General features: G+C 45.3%; 1 protein-coding gene across 1 annotated transcript; it reads left to right on the top strand.

The window, feature by feature from the left end:
• Nucleotides 1-682: 682 nt before the first annotated feature.
• On the top strand, nt 683-22,254 carry LOC119659397. The gene is made up of 3 exons (XM_038067462.1): nt 683-1,052; nt 21,337-21,510; nt 21,681-22,254. Exons 1-3 carry the CDS (start codon nt 1,016-1,018, stop codon nt 22,040-22,042), a joined length of 573 nt encoding a protein of 190 aa, XP_037923390.1. The 5' UTR covers nt 683-1,015; the 3' UTR covers nt 22,043-22,254.
• The last annotated feature ends 1,330 nt before the right edge of the window (nt 22,255-23,584 follow it).

Raw genomic sequence — 23,584 nt, 5'->3', positions numbered from 1 at the left:
CAAGACTATGAATGTCAACATCATTCGAAAGTGGATATTCTCACATAATATATGGATATATTACGTGCTACGTACTAAGAAATACACAAAACCTTTCGTACCTGAAGCGTCCAGCTTCCGGTTTCCCGACTTGTTTTAAAAGTTCATACTTGGTCAGAAAACTCGGAGCAGTAAAAACGAAATTACCTAGAAGACTTAGGCGCCCAATGTGGGTGCAGTTCTCAAAGCAAACCTAAAACTTGTAAAATGAGATGAGACCCTTACATATATGTATATATTGCAATCTCGGTTGTTTCAGGTGCGTTGAATTACGATATTGTTGTCGATAGGCATGCATGCAATTTACTCATGGAGCCTACATGTCTCGTATTCATATATCTTTCTTATCAATAAATGCCCAAAATTGATCGAAAAATCGTTGCACTCACTGTACCCCCAGAAATTGCATTCACTTGAATTGCAGCCGCTTATGACTGCACGCAGTGGGTGCATTTTGTTTAGATGCAACTTTACTGCACTTGGCCTTCTGGTTGAGCTCGTCATTGATGTGGGGAGGTTTTGGTCCATGCCCAGCTAAATTGACTCCCCCAATTCGGATGCTGCGCACTGAATCTCTTCGCCTCCAAATAGTATCTCTTAAATCCACCTGGTGCGACCATTTAGATACAGATTTTTGAAAGACCATGCTGGGCGAACAGTTGGATAGCGAACTCGCGAGCGAAAGCGTCTCCATTGAATTTGCTGCTGGTGGTCGGTTCGTTTCTCGTTGAGGTAGCCCCAAGGTGGTTGTGGTGGATCTGGTTGAGCGGCGGTGGTGGTGCAGTGGTTGGCGTGCACTTACCTTCTTGCACCTCGAGTAACCTGTACGCGGTCGTTATCGAACCTCCTTACCCACATTCGCAAACATATCATTCGAAATGGAACAAAGTGTGTACTGAACGATTCGGCGTGCAATTAGAGGTGTTTTTTGCAAGAGGCTCGAATTAAACGTTGGGAACGCACTAAAATTTGGAATATGTTCTTCTACAGATTGTTCGTTCTGCTCTTGTTTGGTGAGTGCATTATCTTAGATATCGAATGTCGGATGAATGTGTTAGATATTTGTTGTGGTCGGTTACGCCATACACGAGGAAAACAACCGAAACCACGAGGATATCAGATTTCAATGTTTAGCTTGTTATGAGAAAGTTGTTGTGTTTGTTTAATTACGTTGATAGTGTGCAGGGAACTATCCAGTTTCCGGTAATTTGTTGAGTTCCATAAACAACCCTCCAGCAAACAGTGGATTTGCCGACGAAACCAGTTGAAAGGAAACTCATGTCCTGGACGAATGGAACATTCTGCAGGAAACCTTGAATATTGTTATGTAATTTCATGTTTAGTAAAGTTGTGTGAATGCTGCATTCATGGAGAGTCTAATCGTTGGTTAGGCTTCTGTGATTCCCGTCTATGGGTCCTTAGTTTGGATTTTATGTGCAAAGTGCAGTGATGCAAGAAATATGACATAATCAATCATTCCAGCCTTGAAGTTTCTGATGCATCATGTCCTTATTTTCATCTAAATTGAATTCCTTGAATTGCATAAGATTCATCTTACAATAACCAAGATTGCCACCAATTAAGCTCATCAACCATTCCCAACTGAATCGTCTTTTCCACAATCCAACTGAAAAACAAAAATCTTTACTCTGGAACATTGAAAGCAATACTTTTCCAACGATTTTCCCTGACAAAAGGAAATTGCATTTCACATATTCAAATCGGATTGACTTAAACCTCGTCCATTGCATGTGGACTGATATTTCCTCTATAAGCGAATCGTTGCCTGCATGATGGCAAACTTGATACTTCTTTTGGTTGAGATACCATCTCCAAGGATTGGTGCATATATGCATGTCTATATGGGTATGGGCGCATGTAATAGGATTTCGACGTAAGCTCTTCTGAGGATATAATTCTGACGGAACTGGGGGATCGATCAGATCTGGCAGTGAGTTTGGAAAGTAGCTTAGAGTCTGGACGCTATTGTTAAACTGAAATGAATGACATTCTAGCATAAATCAGGAAAGGAGCTTTCATTTTGGTTTATGAAAATCAGCTTAGCAAATAATGAGGAATGATAGTTCTTTATTCAATTTCCGTTAAGCTTGAGCATTTTAGAGACACCAGAGATTTATCATGTTAGCGTTTTATTTCTGACTTCTTTTGTTCGCCTCCTTTGATCTAGATTTCAATATATAACAGACAGTCTACTGATTTTCTTTCAACTGGATATAGTCAGAAACATATCCTCATCATCATCGGCGCAACAACCGGTATCCGGTCCAGGCCTGCCTTAATAAGGAACTCCAGTCATCCCGGTTTTAAGCCGAGATCCACCAATTCGATATCCCTATCTGGCGTCCTGACCTACGTCATCGCTCCATCTCAGGCAGGATCTGCCTGGTCTTCTTTTTCTACCACAGATATAGCCCTTATGGACTTTCTGAGCTGGATCATCCTCATCCATACGGATTAAGTGACCCGCCCTCCGTATCCTATTGAGCCGGATTTTATCCACAACCGGACGATCATGGTATCGCTCATAGAGTTCGTCTTTATGTAGGCTACGCAATCGGCCAAAAATTCTTCGGAGGATTCTTCTCTCGAACGCGGCTAAGGGTTCGCAAATACATGGGGACGGGCAATATCATAGTCTTGTACAGTATGAGCTTTGACCCTATGATGAGACGTTTCGAGCGGAACAGTTTTTGTAAGCTGAAATAGGCTCTGCTGGCTGCCAACAACCGTGCGCGAATTTCATCATCATAGCTGTTATCGGTTGTGATTTTCGACCCTAGATAGGAGAAATTATCAACGGTCTCAAAGTTGTATTCTCTTATCTATATTCTCCTCGTTTGACCAGTGCGGTTTGATGTTGTTGGTTGGTTGGTTTTCGGTGCTGACGTTGCCACCATATACTTTGTCTTGCTTTCATTGATGTGCAGCCCAAGATCTCGCGCTCTCGGGTGGTTCTTCCCATGATGTCGATATCGTCAGCATAGGTCAGTAGTTGGGTGGACTTAAAGAGGACCGCACCCCTTGCATTTACCTCAGCATTAGGGATCACTTTCTCGAGGGCCAGGTTAAAGAGGACGCATGATAGGGCATCCTCTTGTCGTAGACCATTGTTGATGTCGAATGGTCTTGAGAGTGATACTGCTGCTTTTATCTGGCCTCGCACCTTGGTCAGGGTCAGTCTTATCAATTTCGCCGGGATATCGAATTCCCTCATGGCCATGTACAGTTTTACCCTGGCTATGCTATCCTATACCACTTTAAAGTCGATGAACAGATGGTGCAACTGATGTCCATATTCCAACAGTTTTTCCATCGCTTGCCGCACAGAGAAAATCTGACCTTTTGCTGATTTGCCTGGAGCGAAACCTCTTTGGTATGGGCCAATGATGTTCCGGGCGTATGGGGCTATCCCGCCTAGCAAGAGAGCTGAGAATATCTTATAGATACCTCTATAATTGCTGCACTGTGTGATATCTTTTTATGTATGAGACAGATAATGCCTCGTTGCCATTAAATAGGGGTAGCGAGTACAATGGGCCAACACGGCTTGAGTGCTCAAAAGCTGTAGCTTCTCCCCAACCACACACGCATGTACAAGGGCAATCTTTGCAAGATATCTTGTACACTAGATGCCGTTTCTTTCATCTTCCATCTTCGGGTTCAGCTGCTGGTTTAAGCCTTATGTCACAGCCACGCTCTCTCAGTTTGCCTTGTTATTCCAACGTGTTTCAAACTTCTTATCAAAGTGAAACCTCGTTGTCATGTTATCTCTTGGTATCATTAATTTGGGATACCGCCTAGAAAGAATATCAATCTTCGATCACTCACTGATACTCCGGACTATCCTGAATATTGCCCACTTTGCCTGTATCTGTATGTGCAAATGGAGAGGGGTTAATCCCAAAAGGACTTCCAGGAATGCCGTTGGGCATAACCTCATTGCTCCACTGATACATACGCAAGCCAGTCTTTAAAGTTTGTGTAACACATTGGCTTGTGTGCTGAGTTCATAAGTAATCAAGTAGTAGCTTCGAACTGCAACCCCATTTTTTTCCTGCTTTCCTACAGTCCATCAGAACCCTCGTAGCTTCGACAAGTGTTTCCGACATATGTCTTCCAGAGTAATTTTTGGTCTAGCGTAATTCCCAAATATTTGCCTCTGTTTCTCGTTTCACCTCCATGCCATGTAACCTTATTGCTCTCAGTTGGTCAATCTTGCATCTCCTACTGAATGGTACTATGGCGGTTTTGGCAGGATTGATCCGCAGTCCCACCTTCCTGCACCAGGCACTCGTAACCCTTAGTGCAGTTTGGATTCTATCACATAGAATATCTTCACATTTGCCCCTAGATTAAAAAAATGTCGTCCGCGGAACCCTGAACCTATATTCCAGTATTTGTTAGCACGTTCGTCTACTAGCATACTCCACATAAGCAGCGACCTGACCTTCTGCACCGTTTTGAGTACAAACGATGTTAGACAAATTTGTCTGAAAGATTTAGGGTGAAAAGGATTCTTGCCCATCTCCATGTCTTTGGTATATATCCCAGTGTTATGCTCCCCCTTACCACTCTCAGAAGGGACTCTAAGATAATTCCTAGGCCTCTCTGAATTAGTGTTGGGCAAAAGTCATCGACTCCGGGTGATTTCAGTGGTTTCAAAGTTTCCACTGCCCACCTTACCCTAGCTTGTGAGCATATTTCTTTTGCTAGTTTCCAGTTCTCCTTTCTTTCCCTTTTATTCGTTGTTGGGGTGTCAGGCAGAATGTTGTCGCCTACCACCGTGGGGTAGGACCACTGGAAATGAGTTCTGAGAAGCAGGTGTACCCTGTCCTCCACATTCTCGGTAAATATCCCATTTTCGTTCTTTAAACAGACAGAGGATATTGCCCCGCCTTTGGCTACAGCCTTGTAGAGCCTGGTTGCTTCTGTGATTTGTTCGATCCCTTCACAAAATTCCTTGAAACTGTTCCTTTTTGCTTCCCTGATCGTGTTGCTATACGCAGTCAGTGCATTTTTGTACCTCTGCTAGTCCCCGGTTTGTTTTGCACGGTGGAAGAGTTTTCGTACCTATGTTCATATTCTAGCCATGTTGCTATTCCACCATGGCACATCCCTTGATGACTTAACTGTCTTAGCCGGACAGCTGGCCTCATAAGCGTCAAGGACGACTGTGTTGAAGTTTTCCGCCACTGTTTCTAGTTCCAGTTCGTTTCTGATGTCACCGCCCCCTTGAAGGTGGACCATGTTGCTGCTCAAGTGCGTTGCATTGAATTCCCAATCCGTTCTCTTGGGATTCGTTGCTACTCATTGCTAAGAATAAATTCAAGAAGGTACTCACCTCTTCGATTGGTGTCCCTGTTCCCCCAGACCTCATGATGGGCGTTGGCATCGCATCCGAGGAGAAGTGGTAACGCCCTCTTCTCACAATACTTCACCAACCTTGCGACTTGTTTCGGTGGAACCCGGATTTCGTCTCCTGGGAAGTGCCCCGATGCCACGACTGCCTGTCGAGTGCTCCTCCCGGCTTCCAATGAGACTTGGATACCCACAAGGTCCCCGGTCAGGAACTCTGAAAGACATATATATTTGAAATTACGTTTAAGAATTATGTAAGCTCTTGGTTTTCCACAAGAAGAGTCCCAAATTACCGGCTTGCTTCCTTCCTGCAGACCGCGAATCTGCCCCCAGTACACCCAGAGCTCCTGAGCCAGCACTATTCCAATGTTCTGCTTGGAACTTACCCTTGCAATTACCGCAGATGCAGCTTTCACATGGTGGAGGTTTATCTGGGCTATCTTAGTGCTGGCTATTGGCTCCGTTATTGTTTGGAGCTCTTTTCCAGTATCGGAGTATCGCCCTCCTCCTCCGATATGACGCTCTCCTGCGCGTCGCACTCCACGCTGAGTCCTAGAAGTCCTAGGCCTTGGTCGTCCAGCTTCTGTTCTTCGCTGGGCAGCAGATCTACCTCCCTGGTTGATCCAGTCCTTTCCGCCTCTATGAGTTTCGAGACATCTTCGGGGACCTTGGTATGCTTTTCACTCGGTGTCTCCTCCGAGGTGTCTTTCTTTGGCTTTTCCCTGTGCACATGTATGGGGATGTTGCCAAATCGAAAGCCCGAGGTTTGATTGCCTCCAGGGATCGGTCATCTACCCCGATCGTGAGGAGTTTAGCCTTTCGCTCCACCTTGCTTCTGAAAACTCTCCATAATTGCGTATGGAGATGTTCATTCTAAGCGATTAGGAGGACCATGAGATCTTCCGTCCCTATTGTTGCGGCTTTCGGGAGAAACACTAGTAGCATGTGTGCTCCTGGTATATCATCCCCAGCACATGTTGACAGTTCTACTCCTTCCCAGCCTGGTAATTTAAGAATTATGGTCCTCAGTCACTCGGCGGTGTCTTCCGTCGTGCAGTCCACCAGTATATGACTTGGTCGAAAGCGTATCCCGGTGAACACAAGTTTCACAGTCCATCCCTTACACATCAGCCTGACGACAAGGTCTTCGATGGTTGCCTGGTCCTCACGAGTAAGCATTTGCTCGGGAAACATTTTTGGCAGTATGGTCGATTGAATGAACTTGACCGTACTAGCATGGGTAATGGCGGGCTTCCTGAGTCCTGCCTTCACCCCTAATCTGCCCGGGTTTACTTCCCCCTTAGTTTCAGGTTTGGTTTTTTTGGGAGCGTTCCCTTCATGTGGGCTAATCTCTTCTACTCCCCTTCTTAAGAGCCTCTTCTGGTTTCAAGCCTTCCTTCAGGTAGCGCAGGTACTACTTACCACCTGCACCACTGAGAGCTGTCTCCTTCCTGACGTCTGATATATTTATCGCAGACGTGCTTTTGCTAGTCCCTGCTTTTTGAGCAATGGCGTTTCTTGGTTGTTGCCTACGCAGTATACTAATGTTGACCTTGGATCCACTGCTTGACGTCCCAACTTCTCCCTTCTTGGGTATAATCACCTGGCTCTCAGTATCTCGGAGATGTGCCTCCGCCTGATTAACCAGTTTGTGTGTGGTACAGGGTCCCGTTTTATTTGGTATAGTTTTTTTATTTTTATTACTGGTACTCACTTGATTCTCACGAGTATGGGGGTTAGGAGGTCCTCCGTGCCATAGCCTCCCGTAGCACGATAAGGTCTAACTTACTCACTGGAGCGACCAATTCAAGTTGGAAGAACTTGCTGTGGAGTCTGTTGTGAGTTTACGAAAAGCCTATCGCGATACTCAAACGGCTGGAAAAGTTCGGTTTAGGTGGGTTGTCTACGTTTAAGAGAACAGACTTCACTAAAGAGGTGCTTTAAATGCCTCATGTTTGGGCACTTCGCCAAGGTATGCACCAGCAGCATTGATCAATCCGATCGATGCAGAAGGTGTCGGGAGAAAGGCCACATTACCAGGGAGTGCAATAGGGACCCCAAATGCCTATTGTGCGAGGTGGAAAAGGGACAAGATAACCGGCATATTGCCGGAAGTAGTAAATATCCGAAATTTAGGAAGGCGCTCACTGCAATAAGAAAATGAGATTTATTCAAATAAACCTCAATCATTGCAGGGTCGCTCAGGATTCACTTGAGCAGACCACGTTCGAATCTGAGATGGAAATCGCCATCATAAGTGAGCCGTACAGAAACCGGTGGCATATGGGTCACAGATTCGACTGGTGCAACGACGATATGAGCTTGTGGTCGACAGGTCATACAATGTAGTGCAAGTCAGGCAGCCAGTGGCTTTGTGTGGGCGAAAATAAGTGGTGTATATGTATACAGCTGCTACGCCCCACCAAGTCTGACACTGTCTGAATTCGAGCAAATACTTGATAATCTTGTTTTCGGTGCAAATGGACGAAGTCCAAAGGTGATTGCTAGTGATTTCAATGCTTGGGCCCTAGAGTGGGGTAGAAGAGAACCAAACTCTAGGGGGCACAGTTTAATAGAAGCTGCTTTCGCGCAAATGGACATGGTTTTGGCTAACGAAGGTACTGTAAACACCTTCCAGAAAGGGGGGTCAGGCTCGGTTGTAGACCTGACCTTTGTCAGCCCTTCGCTGGCGCGTGGTATGTCCTGGTGCGTCAGCGAATGCTACACCCCCAGCGATCACCAGGCAATCTTCTTTGAGACATATGTCGAGCCTTAGGGCAAAGAGCTATCATGCTCGAAACCGAAAAAGATTTCAGGCTGGTCTGCAAAATCTTTGGATGAGCAGACCTTCATAGAGGTATGGTTAGATCAACCTGATAAAGCAGGCGCCTCTACGGAAAAAGCCATCCATCTGGCTCAATACATCGCCAAAGCATGTGGCGCGTCCATGCCTAGGAGGTGCTCATTCCCCCGTAGAAGACCAAAACTACTGGTGGAATGATGAACTGACCGGTCTTCGATCGGCCTGCCACCGAACCAGAAGAGCAGCTCAGAGGGCGGTAGATAGAGTCGATCAAGGGCAGAAAGAGTGCGCCTACAAGGCAGCTCGCAAAACCCTCAAGCTCACCATCCAGCGAAGCAAGAGGAAATGCTTTAAGGAGCTCTGCTCAGAAGCGGACGTGTGTCCCACCCTCTTACTGAAAATCGTCCAGGGGTCCCCCAGCAAGAGGAGAGCACCGACACTTTCCAACCACCTCTGAATGTGAGGGCAATTCCGCCAGTCACCAGAGACGAGCTGCTGGAGATCTGCGGTAGAATAGGAGACAATAAAGCGCCGGGCCTGCACGGAGTACCGAATAAGGCTCTTAAGCTTGCCGTGAAATCCAGGCCGGACATGTTCGCTAAGTTGTTCGAAACGTGCATGTCCGAAGGAATATTTCCACCGGCATGGAAGCGACAGAAGTTGGTACTTCTGCCTAAGCCAGGTAAACCTCCAGGTGAACCATCCTCATACCGACCCATATGTCTTTTGGACACGGTGGGGAAAATGTTAGAACGGGTAATCTATAATAGATTACTCCCGGTTGTTGAGAGCCAAGGTGGTTTTTCAAATCGGCAGTATGGGTTTCGTAAAGCCAGATCAACCATTGATGCCATCAAATTGGTTACTGGCTTGGCCGAAGATGCAATCCACCGAAAGGGTAGTACCAGCAAATATTGCGTGGTAGTAACCCTGGACGTGAAAAATGCATTCAATTCGGCCAATTGGAATCTAATACGGAAATCCCTAGCGAAGGTTGGTATTCCCGCCTATCTCGCTGCTATCGTCGATAGTTACTTAACTGAAAGGAGGCTCTGGTATTACACCGATGACGGACCCCAGGAGTACGTTGTTTCCGCGGGTGTCGCACAGGGCTCCATATTGGGCCCACTACGGTGGAACATCATATACAACGATTTACTTAATCTTTCCCTTCCGGAGGAAGCCACAGTGATGGGTTACGCTGACGACATAGCGCTGGTTTTTGTCGCAAAGCATCTCGTTATACTCAAGCGAGGCAATCAGTGCTGTCAAATGCTGCTTAGAGAGCTCTGGTTTGACGCTTGCGGAGGAAAAAACGGAAGCGGTGTTCATCACTAAGCGCCGGAAGAGAAATTACGCCTGTGTTAGAATCGGGAATCATATTATCACTTCCAAGCCGACCATCAAATACTTGGGGGTGGTGATAGACAGGAAACTCAGCTATAAGCAACACGTACAGTATGTTTGTGATAAATCATCCAGTGCTAGTATGGCCCTGGCCAGGAAAATGCCGAACGTGGGAGGGCCACGGCATACCTCTAGGTTGCTTATAGCCAGGGTGGTGACCTCAATCATGCTCTATGCGACCCCAGTTTGGAGCGAGGCGTTGCGGATGTCAGTTAATACTAGTAAACTGAATGCAGTCTACAGGAGGACAGCTCTGAGGGTATGCTCTGCCTTCAGGACTGTATCAAATGATGCAGCATTCGTCATCTGTGGAATGATGCCGGTTGACATCTTGGCAGATGAGATGGCGAATATATACCATGCGAAGCCAATCTCTCCCTTATTGCAGACGAAAAACGCTGAGAGGGAGAGATCCATAAATAGATGGCAAGAGCGGTGGGAACGCTCGGAAAAGGGTTGGTGGACTCACAGGCTCATTCCTGCCATCAAGGAGTGGTTGGAGAGATGACACGGTGAGATTAATTATAATCTCACCCAGTTTCTCACGGAACATGGAGGGATCTTTCCAATACCTTCACAGGTTTAAATTGGAGACCTCACCCGACTGTCCAAATTGTGATGGAGTCTCAGAGGACCCAGAGCATGTATTCTTCCACTGTCCGAGATTTGTGGAAGAAAGGAGGAACCTCGAAGAGACTCTAGGAGAGGTGCTGGTACCAGAAAATCTGGTGCCGAAAATGCTAGCACATCAAGAGAAAATAAACTGCGAAAAGCAGAGGAGAGAAGAAAAACGCTGTCACGTGCGTCGCGTATAGAAGAAAGGTGACAAAGCTAGAGTGGGCTGACTCCGCACCGTGATGTAATACCTTATGGTGGTTCCGCGGGGCAGGGAGGGAGCTGGGGGTGGTTTTAGTGGGTAAAAATCCCACACGCTGGTGTGTCCAGACCAGTGTCTTTTGAAGATTTCCACCGCCTCAAAAAAAAGCAACAAGATGGTATAAGTGAGGCTCAGTTCGAATACAGTCAGTTACCCCCGACTGCAAACTATCCAATGGGCACGGTTCGCATGACACCCTGAATTGGGGGAGGTGTTTTTCGACTCTCCAGTCTAGATCCGTAGTGTTTTGTTAATAGTAGGGTCACCTCGTACAGGATGTGGCTAGCGATTATAGCCACATCCTGTAACGGTGTTGGTAGACGAGAGGCTTGGCACCTGAAAAGCCACACATCGCTCTAGAGGAAAGACAGCTTACCCTCAGAGAGAGGTGGGTTGGCCTCAGGGAGCTATATTCCGCGTCAGTCTATCCTGCAGTGCACTGCTTGACCCCCTTCCGTACATACCATGGCTAAATATTTGTGATGCTTTGATGAAGTAGAATAATTGGGAATAGGCATCCATACCCGCAAATTAATAATACAATATAATGAGCGTCATCATTCTATCAGGCCGTATACGAGTATATATTCATAGGAACACAGATGAAAACACGTTTGCCATAAAATACTCACGGAAACAAGTTTGACCAACGATAAACATCAAATCGACATACTTCAATTTACGCGAATAGCCAGTTCTTGACGGACATAAGGTCACAACAATCTCATTCAATTTCGAATCTGCCCGGACTAGTTTCCCAACCGCCCTCTCAAAACGTTGACATCTAAAAATTATTAAATAAATTTTGACATTTTCTAAAATTTATTGCTTTCATTCACTATTTTTTTATTTTATTTTTTTTTTCGCAAAACGTAAATAAACACAAGACATGAGAAACAAGAGCCACTGACAAGTTTCTTTGGGGGTCTAAATGCCTTTCGCTGTTTCTTCCGCGCGAATGCTTAAATAAATATCGGCTTAGGCAAATTTTCAACGATTTTTTCACTGAGAAGATTTGAATTTGCTAAAGATAAAAGATTTGTGTGATGCCATTCGCACCACCACTTTTCTAAGACAATCTTTTTTTTTTTCAAAGTAAATGCAGACGAAGGTGGATCTCTGAAGCCTTGAATGCATGATGAGCTTTTTATGTTGAATTTAAAAATACAAACGCACAGCCGAGTCGTGTCACCATTTCTACCATAATTTTGAAAAATCACGGTTGGCATAGGTGTCTGTTTATGCAAAGCATATGTATGTATGCAAGCACGTACCGTCCACTCTCTTTTATTTGAATTTTTGGTCTTTGGATTTTTTTCTAAATATTTGAGCTAAACACATATCAAGTATCAAAAAAAAATCTGAGAAAACATTGGCTTAACAAATTAAGTTGTTTAGATACTTTTTTCACAAGCAGATACAATTGATTCGGTTTTATTGATTTTAGTCAATCAGTAAGTGCGCCAGAAGGTTGTTGGTATTGTATGGCTTTTAATCACTCAATGACTGGATTTAATATGTGTTTTGGATTGAGTAATCATAATCAGTAACCATAATCTCAAATCATTAATCTTCATGGTTGGTCACGGAAGTATTTGCGTTGAAGATTAAAAAAAAGTTGCTGAATTCACTATTTTAATTACCAAAACCAGGAGGTGAATTTACAAACAATGTTGTGGCTAATAATCATCAAGCGGTTACCCATGCCGCTCGCTGTTTGTTCTACACAAGTCCTAAGGCACATGGTACACCTGAGTATTACCTCTTAGTCAATCAGTCGAAAGTGGTGACCTTATGAAATGCTTGTCATTTGCTATAAGTGATGGACGTGATGCCATATGTGATGGACGTGATGCATAACTTGAATATCTGCTGAAAGAGCCCGGTAGCTTCAATGTCAATGTGACAGCTGGCTGGGGTTTTACTGGAGATACCTCAGTGGGGAAGGAAACAAGGAGACATCATCGTACTGAAATGCTCCAGATATGAAAAGTTTTCTGTATTGCTTATATAACCATGGTTAAGTGGGACCTTGTTCCATATGAACTCAGCTTGTAATGCTTATGCATTTAGTTTGTCAAACCATTCACGCTAAGAACCCAAGTCTTCGAGGAATACATGAGGACTGCCAAAATCACTGTCTTGTACGGTAAGAGCTATGACCCTATGGTGAGACATTTCGAGCGAAACAGTTTTTGTAAGGTAAAATAGGCTCTGTTGGCTGCCAACAACCGTACACGGATTTCACCATCGTAGCTGTTATTGGTTGTGATTTTCGACCCTAGATATTCTCCTATTCCTCCCTTTTCGAGGATTTAAACGTCAATTTCTCGTTTAGTACTTACAAAATAATGAAAAGGAACCTGATTTGTGATCTTGAGATCTGAGGGTATCAGCGTCCTATTCTCCTATCCTTATTCTTCCCGTTTGACCAGTACTGATGTTGTTGGCTGGTTGGTTTTTGGTGCTGACGTTGCCACCATATATTTTATCTTGCCTTCATTGATGTGCAGCCCAAGATCTCGCGCTAAATGCCGCCTGCTCGATGTGGATGAAGGCAGTTTGTACTTCTCGGGTGGTTCTTCCCAAATTAGTTCGATATCGTCAGCATAGGCCAATAGTTGGGTGGACTTACAGAGCATCGTACCCCTTGCATTTACCTCAGCATCACGGATCACCTTCTCCAGAGCCAGGTTAAAGATTACGCATGCTAGGGCATCCCCTTGTCGTAGACCGTTGTTGATGTGGAATGGTCTTGAGAGTGATCCTGCTGCTTTTATCTGGTCTCGCACACTGGTCACGGTCAGCCTAGTCAGTGTTATCAATTTCGTCGGGATACCGAATTTGACTATGCTATCCTAGACGGCTTTAAAGTCAATAAATGGATGGTGCAACTTATGTCCATATTCCAACGGTTTTTCCATCGCTTATCACAGAGAGAAAATCTGAAATGTTGCTGATTTGCCTGGAGTGAAACCTCTCTGATATGGCCAATGATATTTATTTATTTATTTATTTATTTAATGAGGACAATACACAGAAAGCAAATTTCTTATTACATATTGTCCTCAGAGGGAGGAGCAAGTAAATGGCATATTTTGCGCTTAAAGCTAGAGAGGGACATAGAGTCAAATGAACCAAGCTGTAGGGCATTGTAGGACCGGCATAACCTCGGGATCGGAGAGTGAAAGTAAATCTCGAGCTCGGCGAAGGGCACATCAAAAATGTCCGCATTACGTGTGTCATGAGACGAGGCGATACGGGGAGTAATATCCGAGTTGGCGGAACAGTCCATCAGACCATTGCAGAGTTTGAAAAGAGTACACATATCAAGGAAGATACGGCGTTGCTGTAGGGAGGGGAGATTGAGGGTGCGGAGTCATGACGGATAATCAACCCGTGGAAGGTTCTTTTTGTAAAAGAGGGTCCGGGTGAATTTGCGTTGTACAGCTTCAAGAGCGCGGCCGTCACGGATGCGGTAGGGGGACCAGACTACAGAGCAGTATTCAAGGATGTTTTTGACAAGGGAATTGAAGAGTGTTAAGGAGGGCTGGATTGAGGTAAAGTCGGACGAGGAACGTAGGATAAAACCAGACATTTTGGAAGCTCTATTGATGATGTCAACGAAGTGGGAATTGAAACGAAGTTTATCGTCGAATATTACACCCAGGTCTTTGAAGGAGGTCAGTAGTGAAAGGAGTTGACCACTGAGAGAATAGGGAAAGGATGATGGGGAGGGTTTCAGAGAATAGCGCATCCAGTGGCATTTGTTGACATTCAGTGTTAGCTTGTTGACCGTGTCGTGAATTCAAGCGTTTAGCAACAAAGTTGGTAAAGACCAGAAGATTTGAAGCCGTTGATCTATGTTTCACGAAACCATGCTGCTCTTTGACAATGAGGTGACCGAAGTGCGCGGTCAACCAGTCGTTGACGTATCTTTCTAGGATTTTGGAGCAAGAGGAGAGAAGGGAAATGGGGCGGTAGTTCACAGCAAGGGGAGGGTCTCCGCTCTTGAGGATAGGAATGATAAGGGCCTCTTTCCAGAGACGGGGAAAGTAGCATTCGTCTAGACTTTTGTTGTAGATTATACACAGGAGGAGGGAAATGTGTTTTCTACAGTTAAGGAGGAAGAGATTAGGAAGCCCATCGGGGCCAGGTCCGACATTGGGGTCAAGGTTACCAATGAGGAACGCAACCAAGGAAGGCGTAAGGAGAGGAATGGCTAGTGATTCGGAGGAGTCTGTGGTTATGAAAGGTGTAGAGGGTGAAGGGCTCGAGGGAAAAAACACTGAAGAGAAGTAGGTGCAGAGAAGGTCGCAGGATTGTTGTGGGGAGTTGGCAGTGGAGTCAGCGAAGCTGATAGAAGAAGGGACAGAATGAGTTGGATTACGAGAGTTGCGAGCGTGAGACCAAAAGAGTTTTAAGTTACCGCGGCCAAGGGCCGCTTCGACGCTCAATAGGTACCTTTTACGCGCCTTTCTGACCATTGACTTCACAGTAGATCGTATAGCTTTAAATTGAGCAAGGTCGGCGTCATTTTTAGAAGCCCGAAACTTCTTCCTCAGTGTATGTTTCAAGCGCATGTTAATATGAAGTTCCGTTGTGAACCAAGTTGGGAAAGAACATAGGCAGGGAGGGGAAGAAGGGACATAACAGGAGAGGAGATCAGAGAGGATATTGTAGAAGGTGTTAAGAGCTTGATCACACGATGAATTACTTAATATATGAACCCAGTTGAAAGACGCTAAAGCTGAGTTCAGACCGACAAAATTGGCTTTGCGGAAGTTGAACTTAGTGGGTTTACGCTTGGTTTTGGGTTTTGAACGAGGGAGCTCCGCTTCAAATTTAACCGCGGGATGGTGAGCGTCGGTTTTTACATACGGGGATGTGCCAGGAAATAAAGAGAGGTGGCGCTCAGGGAGGTTGGAAAGGAAGAGATCGAGAGTGCGGCCCAAGGAGTTTTTGGTGGTATTGAAATTCAGGGCAGAGCAAGTATACATAAAGGAAGAAAGTGGGAGGGAAGAGTGGGAGAGGTTGTTGGAAGGAATTGGAAGACTAGGATGATTAGGCCAGTTGAGCATGGGGAGGTTGAAATCTCCACAAAGGAAGAAAGGGAGGGAAGGGAATCTGACGGTAAGGAGTTCAGACAAACTGTCAAACAATTCTTCATACAGGTGAGAAGGGCTAGCACAGGGGACATAAACACAAGAAACAATGAACGGGAGGAAGTTGGGCGGGGAGACACGAAGAGCAACACAATCAGAAAGGAAAGCCAGAGGAGGAGAAGACGAGTTCAGCGGGGAGTGAATCTTTTATAGCAATTAGGACTCCACCGCCAGTGGACTTACGAGAAGCATCCCGGTCCCTGTCACAACGGAAAGTGGAGTACCCTTCGGGGAGCTCGGAGTATAATATGGCATCGTCTAGCCAGGTTTCGGAAATACAGATGGCATGGTGTTGATGAGCCAGCGCGGATAAATTGAAGGCCCCCAGCTTGGTTCTTAAACCCCTGACGTTCTGATAAAACATACGGACAGTGAACATGGATCCAGTTATATAGCTCGGCGAGGCAGGCTATCTATAATTTCTGCACTGTCTGATATCTCCCTTTTTATGTATGAGGCAGCTAATGCCTCATACATAAAAAGGGACCTAATCTGTCGTCAAGATTGATTCGCTGCCCCATAGCTTGAGCGCAAGTTGATGAACCACTTGGTTTGGTTGAATTGGTCGTCTCTATATTTAACTAATTCGGCTGTAGTTCCATCGGCTCCTGGCGACTTATGATTTTTGATTTTTTTTTAAATACACGAACTGTTTCTCCTATACTTGGTGGTGGCAGTATTTGTCCGTCGTGTTCAGTTGGCGGGACCTCCAACTCGCCGATGTTCTGGTTGTTCAGTAGCTCATCAAAGTACTCAACCCTTCGCTCCAATATGCCTATTCTGTTGGAAATCGGTTTTCCTCTTTGTCTCGAAGGGATGAGCATCGAGGTGTATAAGGCTTCATCCTGTTGACTTGTTGGTAAAACTTCGGGGCCTGGTGCGGTTGCTCTCTGTACTTTTCAAGTTCACAGACCTGTTGGTTCTCCCAGGCTTCCTTTTTCCGTCTGTGAAGTCGCTTCTCCGCTCGACGGAGTTCGTGATAAGTTTCTGCGCGTGCCCGCCTTCTTTGAGAATGCAACATTACTCGGTATGCGGCATTCTTCCATTCCGTTGCTGGTTTACATTCATCGTGAAACCAGCCGTTCCGACTCTTTTTGCGGCTAGGGCCAAATATGTTTGTGGCCGTATCAATGATAACGTTCTTAAGGTGGTTGTGAAGATTATTTATTGATGCTTCATATCCAGGCCCTCTGTTGACTGCGGTTATTGCGGCATCCATTTCCCTCTTAGGAAACTTGTGTTGTGGATGGCTTCAGTGTTAACTCTCACCTGATTGTCAGAGGGGATTCTGGGTGGTGTTGTTATTCGAGCTCGGAATACCATGCCAACTAGATAGTGATCCGAGTCTATATTGGCTATATGGTTCTGACATTCATCAAGATTGAGAGGTGGCGCAGAGAGGTTCGCATCACAACCTATTAAAAGTTCAAGGACACTTGATTCTACATACACTGCATACCTCAGTTCTTGCGTCGGCAGAGGACACAAAGAATCATAAGGTAAGTAAGCAGAGGCAACTATGACGTTTCACCTCTCACCATTAACTTGGTATTGTAAGTTGATCGCAACAAGGTCCTGGGAACAGAATTGTCTCAGCATGGTTGCCTCTAACAATTTCGGCATCAGAACGCTGACGTTCGGTTTCGAGGATCTTTCATCGAATAAGATCGTAGTTCCCTTGACTGATCCAATACCACGGATTCTGTTAAAACGGACCAGAACCAGAAAAATATAAGGACAGTCCTGCAACTTTGCTAGTAGATAGGAAGAAACGTTGGCATGCTGCCGGTTGATTTGACTAACTCTTATGTTTGTAGCCATAAGTGCAGTCTAATATGAAAACCGCCCCTAACTGGAAAATCTGCTGCGTTCAGTGTTTATCTCACTGGAGTTACCAGCGTGTCCTCACATTCTACCGAAAGTTCCGGTTTCTTGAGTCCGAATTCCCAAGAAAGTTCGCCTTCTATCGCAGTGCCTTCCGTTGTCGTCGCAAAGCACGACAAGGATGCGAATTATATTCAACGTAAATACGCGCGCAGTTTGGTCCAAAGCTTGGTCGGAACTAGACACAGGTGAGGCAGCGTCTGATGAGTTGCCTCTGCCCTGGTAAAAAACCGTAACCGTCTTCGTCCCTCTTTTACTTTTTGAACTTTGGGTGTTAAACTCAAAAAGAGAAGTCCGTGGATCATAAAGAGTGGGACCGCCATTTGGTCTGCTCTGGCATCAAATGGCTGCGGACCTAGGACTCCCCAATTTCCAAGAAAAGAACACTTAAATGTTGGCTCCGTAGAGGGTAAGTAAAATGGGTGACTTTTGATAAGAGGTAGTCCCACACCGATGGATGGAAATTGGACAGTTTAACTTTATCTAGAGGCTAGCATGTAGCTTCGTTCTATACTTAATTTAAAGTAATTCTAACTTACCTAGGACAGAGGGCAAAGTCAGGAAAACCCCTCTTATCTTGTTGGTTGTAGGGAAGAATATTAAGGATTCCTGAAAAGCTGGCGGAAGGATACATATAGGAGGCGGTGGTGTTATTGAAGGGCAGTTGAAAATTATCCTCTTACTGTCGTGATAACCGGGGTTCTGGGTGGAAAGTGTTAGGAGATTGATAGGATGGCAGACGATAGCTTCACATTTATTAGGGTTTAGGAGAAGTTTCCAAGAATGGAGAAACTTATTAGGTTAGGATCGTGGTATTGATGCGGTTTTGGGTAGTTTGTATGCTTCCGGAATAGGTATCAAGGATTATGTCGTCAGCGTATTGAATGGTTTTGACAGCTTGTGTGGAAGTGGTAGGATGTTGAAGCGGGATGTCGACGGTATATAAAGAAAATAGAGTTGTTGGCAGTACTGATCCTTGTGGAATGCCTACAGGAGGCCTGTACGGGCCGGATAAAGTTCCATGGCTGCGGACCAGGGGTTGGCGATGAGGCCATGTCAGACACCGTCGAAGGCTTTTTAGGTGTCAAGGAAACAAGTAGTGATGGGAGGGGATGTTATTTTTTAATTGGGAGAGGATATCAGTTTTGAGAACTAGGAGGGCGTTGAGGTGCCGTGACCTGTTAGCAAACTGGAATGGGGGAATAATGCCGTGGTCGTAAATGTGCTGAAGCATGATGTTGTGGATGACGTGTTCGAAAATTTTCGAGGTGGAGTTGAGGAGGGAGATAGGGCGGTAGCTGCCCGGGGAAGCTGATGGCTGTTGTTTTTTAGGGTAGGAACAACGTGGGATTCTTTCCATGGTGTGAGAAAATATATTGATTATAGGCATAGGTTCAAGATTTGGGACAGGAAAGGGCTGAGGGTTTTCGCGCATTTTTTCAGGATGATGATAGGGATGTGTTCAGGGCCAGTAGTTTTTTTATTATTTCGGAAAAGGATGATGGATTCTACTGTAAGTGGCGTGACAGCTTGTATAGGTGAGCAGTAAGGCGTTGTGGCGTTGTAGGTTGAAGTGATAGGATTAGGAATTGGGAGTAAATGGATGGGGAGAAGGTAAGGTTGTGGATGTGTTGGTGTACCAATGTTTCAGTGGACGGGTCAGACGTATGTCGGGTAGTGTGATGAGCGGCAAGAAAGCTATTTGACATCAGGTCGGCGTGAGCTTCAGTCGAAGTATACTGGGGAAGGACACTGGCTGTGCGGGGTTTCACCAAGCGAATACAAGCTCCACCGAGTTGGTTGCAGGTCTGCTGATTAAGCAAGATACTTGCATGCTTCACGGCATAGTGGTCAGCGAATACTGTCTGGATGTGGGATTGGATGGGGTGTGTTAGGGAATAAATTCGCGCTTTGGGGAAATTGAACTGAGTAGTGTATCTCTGTCGATGAATTTGGCGTCGTAGGATGTTTTTTGCTTGATCAAGGTCGTGGGGTGCGAGAGTGATCAGGCCCTGGTAGTTTAGTGGTCTGAGAGGTATGGTTTCGTTGCAGAATCTTTGCGTGATTTCCATGAACACGGTGGAGTCAATTTCCGCCAGGAGACGGATTGGACGGGAGGCAGATGGCCGACAGTTTGTCGGCTAGGTGGTGGTTGAGGCGTTGCTAGCTTGTGGCCGCGTAGTTGGGAAGGAGTTTCTGATGGGTTTTGGGGAAGCGATCAGTGAAGTGAAGGGCAACTCCGTCATGGTCGCTCAGGCCTGAAATGGTTGGTAGGTCTTGGGGGAAAGTAGGGGAGCTGGGGTGGACGAGAAGGTAGTTGCTCACTAGGAATAATTCGATGAAGGAGTGGATGTTTGGCCTGTGGAAGGTGGGTTGGTTGGTAGAGTGGAGGGTGAGCTGGAGAGGGGGGGAGTGCTGCGCGTACCAGTTGGCTAACCTAATGTCATTGAGGTTTATGGGGATGTTGTTCCATGTTTGGCATTTAGGTCTCCCCTTAGTACGAGGGAGAAAAGTTTATGTTGGCTAATAGGTTGAAGATGTCAGCAGGATTAAGGGTTTAATCGGGGCAATAGAGGTCACCTAGGAATATGATGGAGGAAGGGGTAGTGATGGAGACGACGGTTAGCTCAATAAATGCTACAATAGTGGCTGAAATGAACACTCGCTGAGCATCCAGAGCATTTGCTTCCAATATGACTGTACCGTTCAACACGTTCGGAGCGGAAGGTGGTATAGTTAGGGATGCACAGCTTATGTTTGGATTCGGTAAGACCAAGCAAGTTTGGTTTGTGGGCGGTAAGGAAGTTGGCTAGTTCGTGACGTTTTTGTCAGCTGAAAATTGAGTTCAAGTCTAGTAATACCACTTTAATAGACATTACTGGGGGACACTTGGTAGAGGAAGGAGAGGAGCGCGATTCTTTTCTCCAATGGTGGGGAAAAGGAGTTGCATATGGAGAGGAAGGTGGTGAGTTGAGAGGCTAGTTGGGCGATGGAGGTGTTGAACAGTGAAAAGATTTCGAAGTCAAAAAGAGATCAAAAGTGGGTACGGGCGGGTGCCTTTCCTATCCATTATTGCGTATGAGAATAGTGGGGGTTGAGTGGTATGGGAAGACGAAATTCGAGAAGGTTTTGGTTGGGGACCGGATTTGGTGGGAGATAGGATTAGACTTTGTGGCGAGGGATATGGCATTCGGCCTGGATCATGATTTTTTATCAGGTCGGAGCTGCCAAAGTCGATGACTTGTGTCGTTCTGTTGGAAACATTTACAAAACGTGATATGCCCACTGAAAACATAGCTTATGACCCGCAATGTTCTCGTGCCTATGGTATTTATGGTCTGTAAAGAAAAGAGAATGTCCTGTTAGGCTCTGCTCTGGCCATTCTACAATAATGAAGACTCTAACGTGCTTATTAATCCCTGAATCCCTGAAACCAGCGAATGAAACGAAATATAATATAATAATTGTCACCATCCCTTCAGCTGCATTTTCCCCAACAGGAGACGAAGGATACAGGAGCCAATACACCGGAAACACAATCATGATACTTTCCCTTAATTGAACTAAGCACAGTAAATCCCGTCCTAAATTATCCTTGTATCCACAATGACCGCATATCCACAAGAATAGCACAACATATCTCAACATATCTCCTAGACCATAAATGCTAGTTGCCAGCAAACGCGCAAATTTAGATATAAAAATCAAGTAGATCTCTCCATTATAGCTTCCTAACTATTACAGTCAATGGAATTTATCAATCCCTCATCCTTTTTCCACAGCTATAGGAGCATCGATAGCTCTCAAGTGCTACTCATGCGGCGAAGAAAACATATATCTCGGCCATGAATACCGTACTCCTCTGCCCTGTGAGGATATGGACAAAAGTGAGAACCTGGAGAATTTCATTATTGAATGTCCTGACAACTTCCTTGGTTGTACAACTCAGTTCAAAGGTAAGTGAAGTTATTGGAATTTTTCCGCAATTTTCGTCTACAATGCAATGTGTTGGGAAATACGAGTAAATCCTGAGAATGACTGCAATGGAAAGACATTCCTTTGTGACCAGATAGCTTTGGTATGCACTAATATGGTTTGTGTTGTTAACTATTTCGTCTTTCCATAGATAATGAGGTAACCAGGACATGTGACACGGTTCCTTTAATCGACGACTGCAAAACTGCCAATGGTATCACCTATTGCTACTGCAGTCAGGATCTTTGCAACGGCAAACAGTCACGAGCCGATGCCCACAAGGCTTCCAGAGATCTCCTGACAAACAGTAACAATAATTATCCTAGTGACGACGAGGACTATGCCGAGATGTCCGGGCACGGGGCGAACAGCGACGAGGAGGACGAGAGCGAGGAAAATGATAGTAGTAGCTATAGTAATAGGGCGTCTAGTCGATGGAATCCAACCGGTTGGGTTTGTCTAGTTGTTAGCGTCAATGTATTTATGTTGAGAACTTTTTTTGTTAAACAGTAAAAAGTTTCGTAGACTCTCCTAGATTTATTCCAATTTATCTGTGATATTATTTTAATTTTTTGAGTAATTCATTTTTTAATAAGACACACAAACAGACATATTTTTTAATCCCCAGAGTTCAGATTTTTGTATATTACCTACCTGTATATTGGAAGTATGTAAAACTGGAAAAGAGATTAAACTAATATATGTACGGTATACCAAAAGCAGGAGAACTGTCTTTCTATTTTGTATTTTTATATTCTCCCTAGAAATACAGTAAGGCAGTTAAAAAGTTAGAAAAAGCATTACGGAGGCGCGTTACTGACTGCCCCAGTTGCTCATCATCGTGGGTGAGGAGTCGACCGTTAACGTCCTTCACAGAACCACCGAAAGATTTCGGACCACATGCAAGCCTATTCATGACGTGGTATACATTCCTGAAATCATTGCCACCTGTGGCATCTTCCACTTCCATAACGAGCTCAATAGAAATTTATCGCTCGCAGCAGTCAGTAGAGCCCCCCCCCCCTTTTGTTCATCGGTCCGTTTCCGCGATTCCTCAGTAAGCCAGATCTTATGAGCCCCATCGGGAGGTGGCCGACGACCTGTGTAGCACTCGAGAAAAGAGCACTTTTGATCATCAACGGCGCAATAACCGGTATCCAGTCTAGGCTTGCCTTAACAAGGAACTCAAGACATCCCCCACCAATTCGATATCCGTAAAAGCTGTCTGGCGTCCTAACCTGCGCCATCGCTCCATCTTAGGCAGGGTCTGCTTCGTCTTCTTTCTCTACCATAGATATTGCCCTTATAGACTTTCCGGGCTGGATCATCCTCATCCATACGGATTAAGTGACCCGCCCACCGTAACCTATTGAGCCAGATTTTATCCACAAACAGTCATGTTATCGCTCATAGATTTCGTCGTAATGTAGGCTACAGAATCGTCCATCCTCACGTAGGGGGCCAAAAATTTTTGGAGGATTCTTCTCTCGAACGTAGCCAAGAGTTCGTAATTCTTCTTGCTAAGAACCCAAGTTTCCGAGGAACACATGAGGGCTGGCAAGATTATTGTTTTGTACAGTAAGAGCTTGATTCCTATGGTGAGACGTTTCGAGCGAAACAATTTTTTTCAGCTGAAATAGGCTCTCTCTCTCAGTAGTTGGTAGACTTAAAGAAAATCGTACCCCTCATATTTTCCTTAGCATCACGGATCACTTTTCTCAAGGGCCAGGTTAAAGAAGACGCATGATAGGACATCCCCTTATCGTAGACCGTTGTTGATGTTGAATGGTCTCCAGAGTAATCCTGCTGCTTTTATCTGGCCTCGCACATTGATCAGGGTCAGCCTAGTCAGTCTTTTTAATTTCGTCGAGATACCGAATTCTCTCATGGCCGTGTACAGTTTTACCCTGGCTATGCTACTATAGGCGGCTTTAAAGTCGATGAATAGATGGTGCAAGTGATGTCCATATTCCAACAGTTTTTCCATTGCTTGCCGCACAAAGAAAATCTAATCTGTTGCTGATTTGCCAGGAGTGAAACCTCTTTGGTATGAGC

This window comes from Hermetia illucens, chromosome 6 (assembly GCF_905115235.1).
Source record: "Hermetia illucens chromosome 6, iHerIll2.2.curated.20191125, whole genome shotgun sequence".
NCBI lineage: Eukaryota > Metazoa > Arthropoda > Insecta > Diptera > Stratiomyidae > Hermetia > Hermetia illucens.
This window is presented reverse-complemented; position numbering and strand designations above follow the sequence as displayed.

Coding starts and splice junctions, on each gene's coding strand:
- LOC119659397 (XM_038067462.1), top strand. CDS start 1,016: ATGTTCTTCTACAGATTGTTCGTTCTGCTCTTGTTTG. Junction 1,053..21,336: donor GTTCGTTCTGCTCTTGTTTG/GTGAGTGCATTA, acceptor CTTTTTCCACAG/CTATAGGAGCATCGATAGCT. Junction 21,511..21,680: donor TTGTACAACTCAGTTCAAAG/GTAAGTGAAGTT, acceptor GTCTTTCCATAG/ATAATGAGGTAACCAGGACA.